Source organism: Podarcis bocagei (assembly GCF_964188305.1).
Source record: "Podarcis bocagei genome assembly, chromosome: 4".
NCBI lineage: Eukaryota > Metazoa > Chordata > Lepidosauria > Squamata > Lacertidae > Podarcis > Podarcis bocagei.
The window spans coordinates 89,551,032-89,566,297 of NC_138128.1; the positions used below are offsets into that span (position 1 = coordinate 89,551,032).

General features: G+C 43.8%; 1 protein-coding gene across 2 annotated transcripts in view; it reads left to right on the forward strand.

Annotated features, from left to right (window-relative positions):
• The window catches only part of SYNPO2L (synaptopodin 2 like), a 40,912-nt gene that overhangs the window by 16,549 nt on the left and 9,097 nt on the right, over nt 1-15,266 (forward strand). For both annotated transcript variants that reach the window (XM_081191580.1, XM_081191579.1), the window contains one exon: nt 1,199-1,866. In XM_081191580.1, coding sequence (XP_081047706.1) covers nt 1,199-1,866 — 668 coding nt within the window. The remainder of the gene's footprint in view (nt 1-1,198; nt 1,867-15,266) is intronic.

The following is a 15,266-nucleotide window of genomic DNA, read 5'->3' on the forward strand; positions in this document are numbered from 1 at the left end:
TGCATTTTCTCTGTTTCCCATTCAACACCATTCTTGCCGGGTTTATTTTTCTAAAAAACCATTTTATAGAAGATCGATAAATATCAAAATCAACAAACAAATACATTTATATCTCACTTTTCTGATGACTGAAGCTAACAAATGATGGATGATAGATATGCTGAGACCACACTCTAAATAATATGCGCAGTTGTAATTGCTTAACCTAAAAAAAGAGCTGGAAAAGATTCAGAAGAGGGCAACCAAAATGATCAAGGGGTTAGAGCAACTCCCCTGTGAGGAAAGGTTACATCATTTGGGGTGTTTTAGTTTGGGGAGAAAGTGAGCAAGTGGGGAGATGATAGAGGGGTATAAAATTATGAATGGGGTAGTGAAAGTGGATAGAGAGATTTTCCCCCCACCCACCCTTTCTCACCTTACTAGAACCAAATCCTATGACAAATTAATATGTGTGCATATAAATACACATTTTTTGGTATACTGTTTTGAGGGCTTTTGGGGGGGGGGGCTTTTTGGACAATCAAACTGTCAAAATTTTATGAAATATAGTAAAAATAAGATACAAAAATGCATTATATTATTGAAAAATGCCATGCAAAAATGTGCAATTAGGGAAAATTATTTACATGTGTATATTAAGTGTTGTTCCAGGTGGTGAATTTTTAGGAGGACTTTATTTAGCGTACTTTTCCGTGTATAAGACTAGATTTTTTTCTTTAAAAATTATGCTTAAAAGTGGGGGTCATCTTATACATGGATAGTGCATAGGGTGGGTGTTTGATTGGTTGCTGCCTCGGCTGTCAGCGGCTATTTGGCGTGTTATTGGTTTCTGCGTCAAGGGCTTGTGTTGATTGGCTGATGCTGCAGCAGTTGGGCAGGCGATTGGCAGCTTCTGCCGGTAAGGGGACAGATGAGAGGTGGAGCCATCTCCCCCCATTTTCTAAAAATTGAGTCCCCCCAAATAGGGGGCACCTTATACATGGGAGCGTCTTATACACGGAAAAATACAGTATTTTTATTCTTTTGCAAACCAATGTAGAAAATTGAATTTAAGATTAGAAAAAGGAGAAACAGAGAGAAATGTGAAACTAACAGATTCACCCAATACTATCCACATAACTGCATGAAATATTCATCTGTTGCTTTGTGTGTAACTGACCCAGAATCTCTTATTTTATTTTCTTCTTCTTTCCCACAGGGTGCTTAGTGGGAACCCATCTGTTGAGGGGCTCCTGCGTTCCCCTTCCCCCAGGCAGCTGCAAGTGCCCTCGCCAACTTCACCGCTCAGCCGGACCTCCCAGTTGCGCAGTCCTGAACCGGCCGTTCCCCCTGCTGCCCTGGAACCTGAGCAGCAGCCCCGACGGCAGCAGCCCCTGGAGAACATAACCTCACCCCCTGATAGCGAAGCGTACTATGCCGAGACCGACAGCGACGCTGACAACATTGCCCAGGAAAAGCACCGGAGAGCTCGCAAGAAGAGCCCCCGTTCTCCCCCAGGGGGACCAAACAATAAAGCGGGCGAGCCACAGGACGAAGTGTCCCTTTCCGAGCTGAGCGGGTACGACAGCACCCCCGAGGCAACAGCGCAAGCTGCAGAACGTGGAGAAAACCTCAGCGGCGTGGCCAAGAGGGAGATAGTGTGCCAGCCAGGAAGCCGCACCGACACCCCCTTCTCAGAGAGTGAAGCTATGCTACTGCAGCCACCCTTACCTGAAGACAGAGAGCCTTCCCCAGAAGCTATGCTCCTCCCACATGCAACTAAGAACATTCGGGCAGAGAGGCACCTCATCCCCATGATAGGGCCTGTGGAGCACCCCGTCGATGAAGACCTGACCACCACCTATGCAGAGAAAGCCAAACAAGCCAGTAAGTGTTCCTGGCAGACCTGCTTCCCTTTCCCTTCTCCCCTCTTCCCTCCCCGCCCCTCTCCTTTTTGCAGATTTCAGCTTTTCTTCATGCATAATTTGGATTTCCTTAGTGCAGAATCTTAAGGAGTACACACAGCTCTAGTTATAATTCCACATTGGTCATTATTACCTTAATATTATCTTCTTTTGAAAATTGTATTGGCTCAAGTTACAACTCAGGAAACCCGAGAGCTCCATTAAGGTGCTTCTCCACCTGAAGTGCAACAGACCCAGATCCTTGCTTTACAACATTTCTGTCCACTCGACTTCTTCAGTCTGTGGGACTGGCATTGTTACAGCTGCCACATAATACCGTATTGGCCCAAATATAAGCTGCACCTGAATATAAGCCGCTTCCTTAAAATTCCGCAGGCACTCGCACCCATTCTGTTTTACCATATGTCTGTTTCAGCAGTGATCTCATAAAAGTTGATTTTTGTAAGGTTGCGAATTTAAGCCGCACTTTAACTTTTCACGGTCGGAATTTGGGGGGAAAGTGAGGCTTATATTCAGGCCAGTACGGTACTTGTTCCACACCTGTAAGAAATCCATCTTTTATTGTGGTGGCACCTATACTTGGGAACTCCTTGCTTATTGACATCAGGTTGGTGCTGATGTCAGTTGTCTGGGCTATCCTATCCAGACATGCAGAATTTACATGCCATATTTCATTTTAGCCATTGTTGATCTTAATCATATTTTGACTATTCCAATACTTGTTTATAACTGATTTATAGCAATATTTTTTAATGTTTTACTTGATATTGTTCTAACCACTTAGAGGTGTGTTTTATACATTTTGCTAAATATATAAATGTTTGTTTATTCCTGCACATGGAAAGGGACAACAGTATGAGAACTAGCTTTCAAAACTACCTTTGTCAGGCACAAACAATGGGCAACCACATGTCCAAAAAAGCCTCGCCCAAAATCTAGTTTACTGTTGAAAATTTAGATCTCTGAGTCTTCTTCAGAGTCTTCCTGGGGGCTGCTGCTTTTGCTGCCAAATGATGTTATGACCCTCTTCTGGGATGACCTCCAAGTTGCGAGTGGTGCTCCTCGTGGATTGCAGCTGGCCTGACTCATTTAGCTTGCTGCTCAATGATACAATGCCTTGGACTGGGTAAATGATGTCAGCATAGGGGCTCTGGATCAGTGGTGATTTCTGCTCAGTAAGTGAGCCCAAGCAGTGACTCAGCAAGATGACAGCATTGACTTCTTCTGTTTGGGTGGGGCACAATGAACTTAATGCAGTTCCCCCGATAAAACAATAAAAATCAAAGAAAATGTGACGATATGCATGCTTTACAATACAAATTTATATCAGGTTTAGATCATATCTAGTCCAGAATCCACTTTGCTCAGATATAACACTAAACGATGGCTTGGCATTATGTGAATGATCCTCATGCTCACATGCTCCCCTTTCACTCCTCCTGTGGTGCAGCTGTGAGGTGGTGACCAGAAGCTTTCACTTCCAGTTTTTTAAAATTCTATGTGGTTACCATTGTGTCCAAATCTAGGCAAACTGTGGTTAGTCTTAACTATGGCTTGGTACATGGGTAGGCAAACTACGGCCCGGAGGCCGGATCCAACCCAATCACCTTCTAAATTCAGCCCACGTACGGTCCAGGAATCAGCGTGTTTTTACATGAGTAGAATGTGTGCTTTTATTTAAAATGCATCTCTGGGTTATTTGCGGTGCACAGGAATTCATTCATTCCCCCCCCCCAAAAAAAATATAGTCAGGCCCCCCACAAGGTCTGAGGGACAGTGGACCGGCCCCCTGCTGAAAAAGTTTGCTGACCTCTGGTTTAGTAGAACAATCCACCCCCCCAAAAAACCCCTCAGTGGTTTATGAATTTGACTTGTTTCTCTAAACAAGAGATAACCCTCAGTTATTAAAAAATGGAAGTAAAACCTTCTGATATTTTAATCACTGTGCCAGAGAAGGAGAAAATGAGAAGGAACCCAAGGTTCACCCATGTAACACTAGACCATAGTTTAGTGTTATGTCCGAATCCAGTCAATGAGTTATATCAGTTAAATTGTCATCTGAGTGATCTGTGCACATGCACTGTTGATCATTGGTGCTAGATTTCAGAAATCATACTGTTGTTTACCATATTTTCCCATGTATAAGACTAGGTTTCCCCCCTAAAAAATAGTCCAAAATTAGGGGGCGTCTTGTACATGGATAGTACTGAGTGTGGACTGGTGATTGGTTGTTGCCACAAAAATAGGGGGCGTGTTATAGATGGGGAAACAGTTGGTTTTGAACTGTTACGGTTACATGCAATTCACAGCAGCCTTTCTTGCGTTTTTCAATGTTTGATTTACTGGTATACACAGCCTGCAATTCTAGTGTTGATTTATTCACCTTTCCCCCTTATTTTGTGCACGAACTTTTATACAGCAGTAGCAGTAGCTCCTTCACCTTTTAAGTATTTGCAGCTTGGGAGGGCTCATTGCTAGCCCCTTACCTGCCACCCTTGCTTTACACAGTTGCCACCCCAAGCCTTTAAAAACAGTGTGGAGGCCTACCAAGTCTCCCTATTTGCAAGGCCATTTCTCCTAAACAATGCCCACCAGCCCACACCTGACATCAGGTGTACAGCAGGTAGAGATGTAGCTGCAGGCAGCAGGACTGGACCTCCCCCAAGCACACCAGCTGATTCACAAGCAGTTCAGTTCTGTTTGGTTTGGATGTTTTGGAAGGGAAACTAACCGGTACTACCAAACCTTGTAGAAAGTAGGATTGAACCCTGTGTGCATCAGTTGAGTGGGGCAGCCCAGCTGCCAATCACCTGACTTCACTTAAACGCTTGTCAAAGTGGGGGAGATTTTATTTTATTTTATTAAGAATCAAATTTCAGAGTCAAGAGCTGAGTGATCTACACTGCAATCCTATATATGTTTAGTCAGAAGTAAGTTCTGCGGGACCTACTAATAGGTAAGTCAGGCAAACCTAAATTGCCAGCCCAGGACCTTTAGCCACCTTAGATGGAGGATTTTTCTCTTTTGAATAATGCACAGCCATGAGGCCAATGCTGAGCAAGGCACAGCATGCCCAGCTGTTCTCTGCTATTTGATAGTCCTAGCAGTGGGTGAGCAATGTCTTGCATCATGGCTTATTTTCATAGGCAGAGTCAGAAGGGTCCTAGGAAGGCCAGATTATTTCCTATGGAGCATTTCTTATTTTTTTAAGAATATTTTTTTATTAACCGACCAATCACATCAAATCAAACCAAATTACATAAATTCCAAATTACACAGCCGAATTTTAAATTTCGGAAATTTCAAGTTCCGAAGGGGATCCAATCAACTTCTTGCTTCTTACTGCTGTTTTAATGTCCACAAATCTAACCTTATGATGTTCACAGTACTATCCAGTCCTTTCTTATTATTTTTCCACATCTCTTGTTATTTTCATATATTTTTCCTTTCTCTTTGTGACCTCTGATAATCTCTGCAAGCTGGTTAGAACAGTTTGTAATCCTGCGTGGATATTATTTTTTTTATCCAGCAGCCATATCCAGACTTTTTCCATATAACATCACTTCCATACATCAAAACAGTCTTAGCGTCATTAATCTTCACCAATCTGCCTCCTTTCTCAAAACCTCTGAGGAGATTCACTAGGAATGCAGTCTGAAAACAAATCCGTTCTTCCTCCCGGCTATAAATCCTTTGGCAAGATGGCGACTCCGAATTAATTGCTGTGCCATTCCCAAAAGCTCTTATTGCTTCTCGATCTCCATAAAGCATACTTTTGGTTAAAGTTTATCTCCACACAGACCTTAATCATCCTGCTTGGGTCAGTTCAACCGACGGTTCTAATGAGGAGGGGTTCTTGTAAATCACATAGAAGGAAAGTAAAAAAGGTCCGTCCCCCCATTCAGCCCCGTTGTCAACATACCCCGCCTTTGGTGTATCTTCATCGTAAAATATTCCTGTTTCTCCAGCCCGTCGTCTTCTTTCGCAGAGGTCACTTAAATTAGCAGACTTCACTCCCCTTCTTCACTTGAAATATGTGCATTTGCTTCTTTTGTAATTAATTATTCCAAATTGCTGCAGCTAGTGCACGATCAGAGACAGCGTCCAGGAGAGCCGAGGTCCACACGGGGGCATTCTGCCTAGGGCCCTCACCCCCTTCTTTCGAATTAGGGGGTGATTTATGGGCACAGCAGGCAAGGACAGTGTTCCCCATTTCCTTGGGGCAACAAGGGAGGCTGCCTACTCCCATAACAGCCTCTTAATTACCCCGTGTGGGTCGGAGAGATGGTATTGCCGGCCATCTTCCAATGTGCCCCCTAGTGGCCCCACCTGGAGAAGCATTTCTGAGGGTGCTATAACTAAAGTATTCTGTGCTGTGGGGCAATCCCAAGGCAGGTGGTGCTATGACTTTTAAAAAATTATTTTTGGTTGCCACAGTGAGGGAGGGATGCGGGTGGCGCTGTGGGTTAAACCACAGAGCCTAGGACTTGCCGATCAGAAGGTCGGTGGTTCGAATCCACGTGATGGGGTGAACTCCTATTGCTTGGTCCTTGCTCCTGCCAACCTAGCAGTTCAAAAGCATGTCAAAGTGCAAGTAGATAAATAGGTACCGCTCCGGCGGGAAGGTAAACGGCGTTTCCATGCGCTGCTTTGATTTGCCAGAAGCGGCTTAGTCATGCTGGCCACATGTCCCGGAAGCTGTACGCCGGCTCCCTCGACCAATAAAGCGAGATTAGCGCTGCAACCCCAGAGTCGGTCACGACTGGACCTAATGGTCAGGGATCCCTTTACCTTTACAGTGAGGTCAGCTCCCAATGTGACACACTTCCTCCTCCTAAACAATTAGCATTTGCATATAGGAACAAGAATCTGAAATCAGTTACTTTTTTTCTTAAAAAAAATGTGTACACACACATTTTCACACACACCTTTACTTCCCTATGTGTACAACTCTGAGGAAGCCTCAGCCAATCTAGCCTTCTTAGGCTGTCTGTAAAGAAGAGGACCAGTGAACAGTTGAAGTGTGCCTGCATGGTTTTGGCACATGGGTTACACATATAATACTTATCTGTAGTTATACTTTGAAGAGCGCACCATTCATTCCCTACCCCTCCAATCCTGAGCTGTAATGCAGAAATAATCCCTCAGCAGGAATAGGGAGAAGAACAAACACCCAGCTGCTCTTGATTCATTTCGGACTGAGGTTGAATCCTGAAAAAAAAGAACTGTTTCTGGGGGGGCAGGGTGTGGGCGGGTGTGGGGGACTCCTTGGTTGTGAACAGGGTAACTCTGCCCCTGAAGGACCAGGTATGAAGGCTAGGAGTAATACTGGACTCACAGCTGACCATGGAGGCACAGGTCCAGGGTAGCTGTTGTATCAGCTGCATCTGGTATGCCGGCTGAGACCCTACCTGTCTACACACTGTCTCACCAGAGTGGCACATGCCCTGGTTATCTCCTGTTTAGACTACAGCAACATGCACTAGGTGGGGCTACCTTTGAAGATGGCTCAGAAACTACAACTAATCCAGCTAGACTGGTGACTGGGAGCCTATAACACTGGTCCTAAAACATCTACATTGGCTCCCAGTATGTTTCCAAGCATCAGTCAAAGTGTTGGTGCTGACCTTTAAATCCCTAAACAGCTCAGCCCTGTATACCTGAAGGAGCGTCTCCATCCCCATTTTTCAGCCCAGACATAGAGATCCAGCTCTGAGGGCCTTCTGGTGGCTCCCTCATGGCAATATGGTTACAGGGAACCAGGCAGATTCTTCACGGTAGTGGGACCTTCCCTGTGGAATGCCCTCCTGTCAGATGTCAAGGAGATAAAGAACTACACAACTTTTAGAAGACATCTGAAGGCAGCTCTGTTCAGGGAAGTTTTTAGTGTCTGATCCTGTTTTAGTGTGTGATACTTCTTTGTTGGGAGTATACAATTATTATTATTATTATTATTATTATTATTATTATTATTATTATTATTATTATTTCTTATAGTAGGGACACAACTTAGGTGGGCACACACTGTTTTCGCTGTATTGTTCACACAGTACATTTGTTACTGTGGCTGATACTTCATGCATTTTTTTTCTTTCGTGGCAGTCTGAATCATGAGAGCTATATACAGTGGGAGGGTTGTTTCCCTCTTTGAAACATGAAGTACACTCTGAGTACAGTGGTACCTCAGGTTACATAAGCTTCAGGTTACATGCGCTTCAGGTTACAGATTCCGCTAACCCAGAAATAGTTCTTCGGGTTAAGAACTTTGCTTCAGGATGAGAACAGAAATCGTGCTCCAGCGGCACGGCGGCAGCGGGAAGCCCCATTAGCTAAAGTAGTGCTTCAGGTTAAGAACAGTTTCAGGTTAAGAACGGACCTCCGGAACGAATTAAGTACTTAACCTGAGGTACCACTGTATTTGCTTTTCTTTCATGTTTGATGCCGTTAAATTGAATTGGGGGGTGAAGGTTATAGGGTCATATCTTCAGGGGGTTGGATTAGATGACCTTTGGGGGTCCCTTCCAACTCTACAATTCTATGGCTCTATGATATTTGGGCAGGGGGAGCTAATCTTGATGTTTATTTTGCTCAAGGAGGCTTAGTTTGGTCAGAATCTAGTTTAAGCCTCCAGAGTTAATGAAAAATACATTACTTTTGTTAAATGGGCCACCACAACCACTAGAGGGCCATGAAAATAGGCTTATTAGACTCATCTACCTATGTACTATCTGGAACCAAAGTGGCACATTGGTTGCCAGATATGATTCCCCCCCCCCCCAGCTCTTCCACCCCACTAGAATATCAAGCAACCCCATCCAGCCTTGTGGACAGCAGGATCTAGAAACAATCTAGATTAAAAGCAATATGCTGAGGATGAGCATGAATAATTCTGGATTGGGGAAAACTCAGTTTTTGTTCTACAGACTAGTCAGTGTATACATAGTCTGTGTTTTATATCCAGAGACCTATGGTACTTGTAGCCAGAGGAGACACTAAAGGAGCTTTATTGAAAATCAGCTATTGGCCTGCCCTCCTTCTGCATCTATCTTTTTCTCTCATCATTCTCTTTAAATCTTCTACAGTTCCTTCTTCCCAAGCATGAAACTTTGGAGTCCTATTTCATTGCTCTCTTTCTTTTTAAAAAATTATTGTATACGAGTTACTGCCATTTTTGACTTTTTAAATATTGCTAACATTCTCTTTTTGTTCCCTCTTTTTGAATACTACTTAATGGTTTATTTGCTGGCTTGCCTACATTTCATCTTTGTTTAACTCTTTCTTCATTGACTACTTTTTTCTTTACTGGATTCAATTTAAGCTACAATACTACTTTTTGCTTTTAAATCCCTTCACTCTTCCCCCAGCTTTCTCTTTTGCCCTACATCCTTCTGCCAATATGTTCCTCTTTGCTAAACGTTGAGTACTTCCTCTGCCTCCAAACACTCAGCCATCTCTCCCCCTTGAAACAGGGCTTAGACCACATTCCCAAAGAATCTCACTCTTCTCCCTTCATTCTGCCTTCTGTGCCCCTTCCCCTTTCCTTATAGCGGTATCTTTTTTGATCTGTTCTTTTTCATATACGCACTGAATAGCAGGGGTGGCTAACCATTTTCAGGCAAGGGCCACATGGTAAATTGAGTGTGACCAAAGCAAAAATGTAGGTATGGCTGAAGTAGAAAATTAAAGCCCTTTTAATAACTTCCCCAGAATTCCCATTGCATATTTATTTTATTTCTTTGTTGTTTATTTAACTCCCTGCTTCTGGCCAAATCCTTCCCTTCATTTAATTGTCCCCCCCCCCCAAAAAAAACCATTTATCTCTATCTCTTCTTTCCATCAACAAACTCTTCACTTTATGAAACCTCAAATCATTTTATCTTCTTTCCATCCAAAGTGAATCCATCCCCTTCCTTAACCCCCCTCTCCAGTTAATTCTATTTGTACAACGTGCAGTGACTAGCTATTCAGGCATAATGATAAACAAGTAATAATAAGGAGTCTGTTTACAGGGTTGCCAGCTTTTGATTTCAAAAATTCCGGGACAGGTTTGGGTCCAAGCAGTAGAGCTTAGAAGATTTGCTGGGTCCAAGAGAATAACAATAGCTTCCTATTTATTTATTTTTTGTAACATAGTTTATGTTCATTTTCATCTTTAAACTGTTTAAATGGTTGCATCAAGATAGATCATTGTCTACATTAGACATATGACATGCAACAATTACGTAAAAATAAAACAACAAATAAACACTCAAATAAACATTTCTGAATATATAAACAAAGTTGAATTGCAGTTTATATACCAAAATCATTAGAATTATTACAGATATGAAACGATGTGTAGTAATGTTTATTGGTTAGATTGGTGACCATAAGTAAAAGTATTTTGTATCAATAACAATTTGAATTTGGGGGGGGGGGGAATAAAATAAAATATGTATTTCCTACACTCGACTGTGCTGTAAACTCTGGGTCTTGTTCCACCATATACTTCATTATTTGTGTAATCAATAAAGTCACACCGGTCTGCATTCTTCTGCAGTTTTTAGCATGGCATTGAGGAGCTGATCAGGGAAAGTGGGTGTGAGGGCAGTCTAGACTGCTGCTGTAGCTACTTCCTCTTTCTTCTGATCTTTCTTCAGCTGCCATGCCTTCCTGAGCTCTGCGGAACTTGTGGAGAGCAGCTATGGTGAAGCTGCACACACAGTACATGCATGCGTCAGCAAATTTTTCCAGCAGGGGGCCAGTCCACTGCCCCTCAGACCTTGTGGGAGGCCGGACTGTCTTTTTTAAAAAAGAAAATGAACAAATTCCTATGCCCCACAAATAACCCAGAGATGCATTTTAAATAAAAGCACACATTCTACTCATGTAAAAACACGCTGATTCCCGGACCGTCCGTGGGCTGGATTTAGAAGGCGATTGGGCTGGATCCGGCCCCCGGGCCTTAGTTTGCCTAACCATGCAGTACAGCATGTCTCACGTGTCACAGAGTGTGAAATGGTGTTCTCTGGTTCATCTCCCATTTACTTAGAAGACATCTGAAGGCAGCCCTGTTTAGGGAAGTTTTTAATGTTTGAAGTTTAGTGTTCTGTTGGGAGTTGCCCAGAGTGGCTGGGGAAACCCAGCCAGATGGGTGGGGTATAAATAATAAAATTATTATTATTAGTAGTAGTAGTATACTTGGTGCCTCAGGACTAGAAATGGGCAAATCTGTTGATTTCGGTTTCTCGTCTTTCCCCTCTTAAGTTCAGTTCGCCACATCCATTTGAACCTCTGCTTATTTAAAGGAGCGTGTTCAAGCTGGCTTTTCCCTGAGAAGCTACGTCCTGAAGCAGTTGGGGGCACGGGAGGCCTTCCCCTTGCTGGATGGCACACCTGCGCCTTTTATGGGCAGGACATAGAATGTGCCCCGTAACACATCTGCTGTTTTTGAACAGGCTGGGTGATGCTTTGGGGTCCAAAGGACCTTTGTGGTAGCTTCATGTTGTTGTTTTTAAACACACACACACACACACTCTACCTTGCACATATAAAGGACATGCAGCTGCTCTTATTCTCTAACCTCTTATATTTGGCTCTCTGTGTTCACTGTGACAACTGCCGTGGAAAAATTGTTTTGCCTGCCAAAGTTCACTCAACTTTGGCTATATTGAGAATGTGTTCTTGCTATACTGCATCAGTTACTCTTTATGGATCACATGTAAGGATATGAACAGGGTCAAAATGAATAGGGCATGATCTAGCCAACTTTAAGCACATTTAAATCCAGTAGATTTTGATTGAAATGATGTAAGTGCATGTGATTAACTCTGCAGCTGAAACGCATGAGACAACCAAGTTCTTAGCTTTACTGGATCACGCGCCTAGTGTTTTGTAGGAGTTAAAAATTCAGCAAAGCACAGGACATCATCTGTTCTGTAAAACATTTCAATCTTTTCCACTTCAAATTCAAATATCTCACCAATAGAAATCTACTGACTGGGTTAAAACTTGGTAACGCTCATCATATTCTACAGGCTCAATATGTTTTTCACTCCTGTGTCTATATACACTGATTCACACACTGCTATATATACTTCATGAAAACATACAGATCACTCTCTTTCAGCCTTTATCAGAGAACCTTTGCCTTTATCAAATACCTGTCGATCTGCTGTTGCAGCGAATTTCCATTGGTATGGACAGACTTTCACAATTCGTCCTGTACTATAAATAGTCCAGCCTTTGGAGTTGTTTGCTTTGAGGTTGTACTGCAATGTTGCTTAATCTCTGGCTGATGTAAAAAGTGGTTCATATGACTATGTCATTCTGTAAAGGTTATTTGTTCTTTATTTTCAATGGGGAGTGAGATTGAGCTGCAGAGAACTTAGTTAAATGGTTAAATAAACTGCTGCTTGCATGGACCTCCCCTTCTCAGGCATTGGCATGGTCTAGATCTTATACTAGGACAAGGGGGTTCTGTGAACTCCAGTAACATGCTGGAAAGTATTGGAGATATTAGGCAGTCCAAAACCATCCCACAGTACTGCTCCACTTGCTTTCATATGAAACTGGAAGGGAAATGAGGCCATGATGTGCTCCTGATTCACATTGCAGTAATTTCAGGTGTGCTTTATAAAATCAAAGCTGCTTGTTTAGAGTAGCTGTGTTGAATGGAGGCCCTGATGTATATGACAGCATGTGTCACTTTGACAGTAGTCAGAAATACATAAGAAGAATTTGGTGCTTTTGGGAGGCAGTGTTTGTCCAGCCAATATCACACAGTAATGCATGCAGACATTTTTGTGACAAACAGCGCAGTAGACACCCTTCCACCTTCTCCCCTACAAAGTTCATGATGGGAAATAGTGGAGAAACTACCTGGTCCAGAGAGAGGAAAACACCTATTACACCCTTTCTTTATCCTGATCTCACAATGGATCCTTGCATTGTTCCGGCAGTACATTGAGCAGGAAGAGCTGGGGCTATATATATTTTACCTTTGCTGATAAATTTCAGTCTTATAATTGTCCCATCGGGAGGGTTCTTCCTTGGTGATTCCACGTTACTTTGCCGATTCAAATTTATCCCTCCTTAAAAATCTCATACTCAGCTACAGCTGTTAGAACAGGGAGCATGTTGATAATTGTGTAACATCTGGAAAGTGAGGCACCACTAAGGGCTCATCCATGCTTACTTTTTTGCCACTTATCTAGGCACAGATCCGGGCTTTCCATGTCCAGGTCCAAGCAGGTGTGTGTGTGTGTGGTTTATATTTCTTCTTCCCCTGGCATGCTTTCCCTGGGGAAAGCCATGTTTTACCACTGATCAGAGCAAGTTGCAACTGGGTTTTCCATGGATTGTCATTTGCTCCAATTCAGAAGCAGATTGTGGGTTTTCCTGGGGCAGACTGGGACATTCTTCTTAGCGGTTTAGGAATAGCCTGGGATCCCACATTCCGTTGTGGCCACCTCCTGATGTTTTAAAACAAAGGAAACATAACCCCAAGGTGGGAAACAATCCTCTTTTAACTCCAGTAGGTCAGTTGCCCAGGGTCCAACTAGGATATGAAGGCAGTCATGTTTGTTTGTTTTATTCACGTGTCTGCTCCATTTATGACTAATTATTTAGACATGGTTTCAGGCCAGAGTCAGTCTTGGTTGCTCTGAGGGGATGTTACCTATTGTGAGAGGGGCAAGCAGACTGTGATCTTGCTTCTCCTGCTTGATCTCCTCATGGCTTTTTGTACCATTGACCATGGCATCCTTCTGATCTGTAGAATGGGCATTGGGAAAACTGACTTCAGTTTTCTGTTCCTACCTGGATGGAATTGCATTCTACAGAAAAGAGCAGGTTCACAGCTTGCGGATGCTGCTGGATTCAACAGTGCCAGTGGAGGCTCAGGTGGCCTCAGTGGCTCGGAGTGCCTTTTTCCAGCTCTGGCTGGTTTGCATAGCTACAATTTAGGTCCAAGGTACCCCAGGGATCACCTGAACCCTTATATCCCAGCTCAGTCACTGAGATCAGCATCTCTGGTTGTTCCCCGAGTTGACGAGGCTCATTTGGAAACAACAAGAAACCAAATCTTTAGTGATCAGCCCAGTCTTTTGCCAAAAGAGATTCAACAGGGTTCAGCCGTTTCAACTTTTGAACGCCTGCTGAAAACGTTTCTGTTCTGCTGGGCCTATGCAGGCATCCTTCCACCATTTGGAGAAATCTACACCGAAGTTGGGACGCGGGTGGCGCTGTGGGTAAAACCTCAGCGCCTAGGACTTGCCGATCGCATGGTCGGCGGTTCGAATCCCTGCGGCGGGGTGAGCTCCCGTCGTTCGGTCTCAGCTCCTGCCCACCTAGCAGTTCGAAAGCACCTTTAAGTGCAAGTAGATAAATAGGTACCGCTTTATAGCGGGAAGGTAAACGGCGTTCCGTGTGCTGCTCTGGTGCCGGTTCGCCAGAGCAGCTTCGTCACGCTGGCCACGTGACCCAGAAGTGTCTGCGGACAGCGCTGGCTCCCGGCCTCTAGAGTGAGATGAGCGCACAACCCTAGAGTCTGTCAAGACTGGCCCGTACGGGCAGGGGTACCTTTACCTTTACTTTTACACCGATGTTATCCTTTGTAAATGACTGTATCAGAAAAATGCCATTTGTGAAACATGCCTGAGTATCAGGAAAGATGACAGTGTTTTTGGATTTAGTGCCTTCATGCTCAGTGACTCAAAGAGTCCCCTCTCCTGAGCGCAAGTGTGGAAACATTTGTGGCAAGGGACATGTCCTATTTTAAACCCCATCTATGGGAGGAGGATGGGAAGTGCAGCAAGTGTTTGACAGTTGACAATGTCCATCACACTGTTTAGTGATGATGCCTGGGGGGTAAAAATAGAGAGAGTTACCTCATGGCTTTCAGCAGCAATGTCGAGGAGACAAAAGAGAGGCTTTAAAAGGCTAGTGGAGCCGCAGGCAAAGGGCCTGGGCTCTTTTAAGGTTTTGGTTCTGCTCCAGAAGGGAGCTGTTCCACTTCTCCCTCTGTTTATGGAGAGCTGTGAGTTAAGGGTGTGTGACATGCCCTTCTCTCCGGGACTAGATGTTACTTTCAAGAGCTTGGACCAACCATATGCAGGTACCAGTTTGTTTTGCATGCCAAACTTTTGCAAGCCTCCTCACAGACAGAGGCTCCACTTAGCAGAAGGGGCTTTGCTTTCAGATGGTTTGTACTGCTGTGGAAGGAATCTGTAGATGAAAGGTAGCTGAATTTTTGGACAGTAGGAAGTGGAACGAGGAGAACCAGCTGGAAGGGGCTTTAAACCTCCTGTCAGTTGGGCAGTGACTACTTGCCTGATGTGATCACTAAATTATAATGGCCGTAAAGAAGGTAGAACAGTGCCG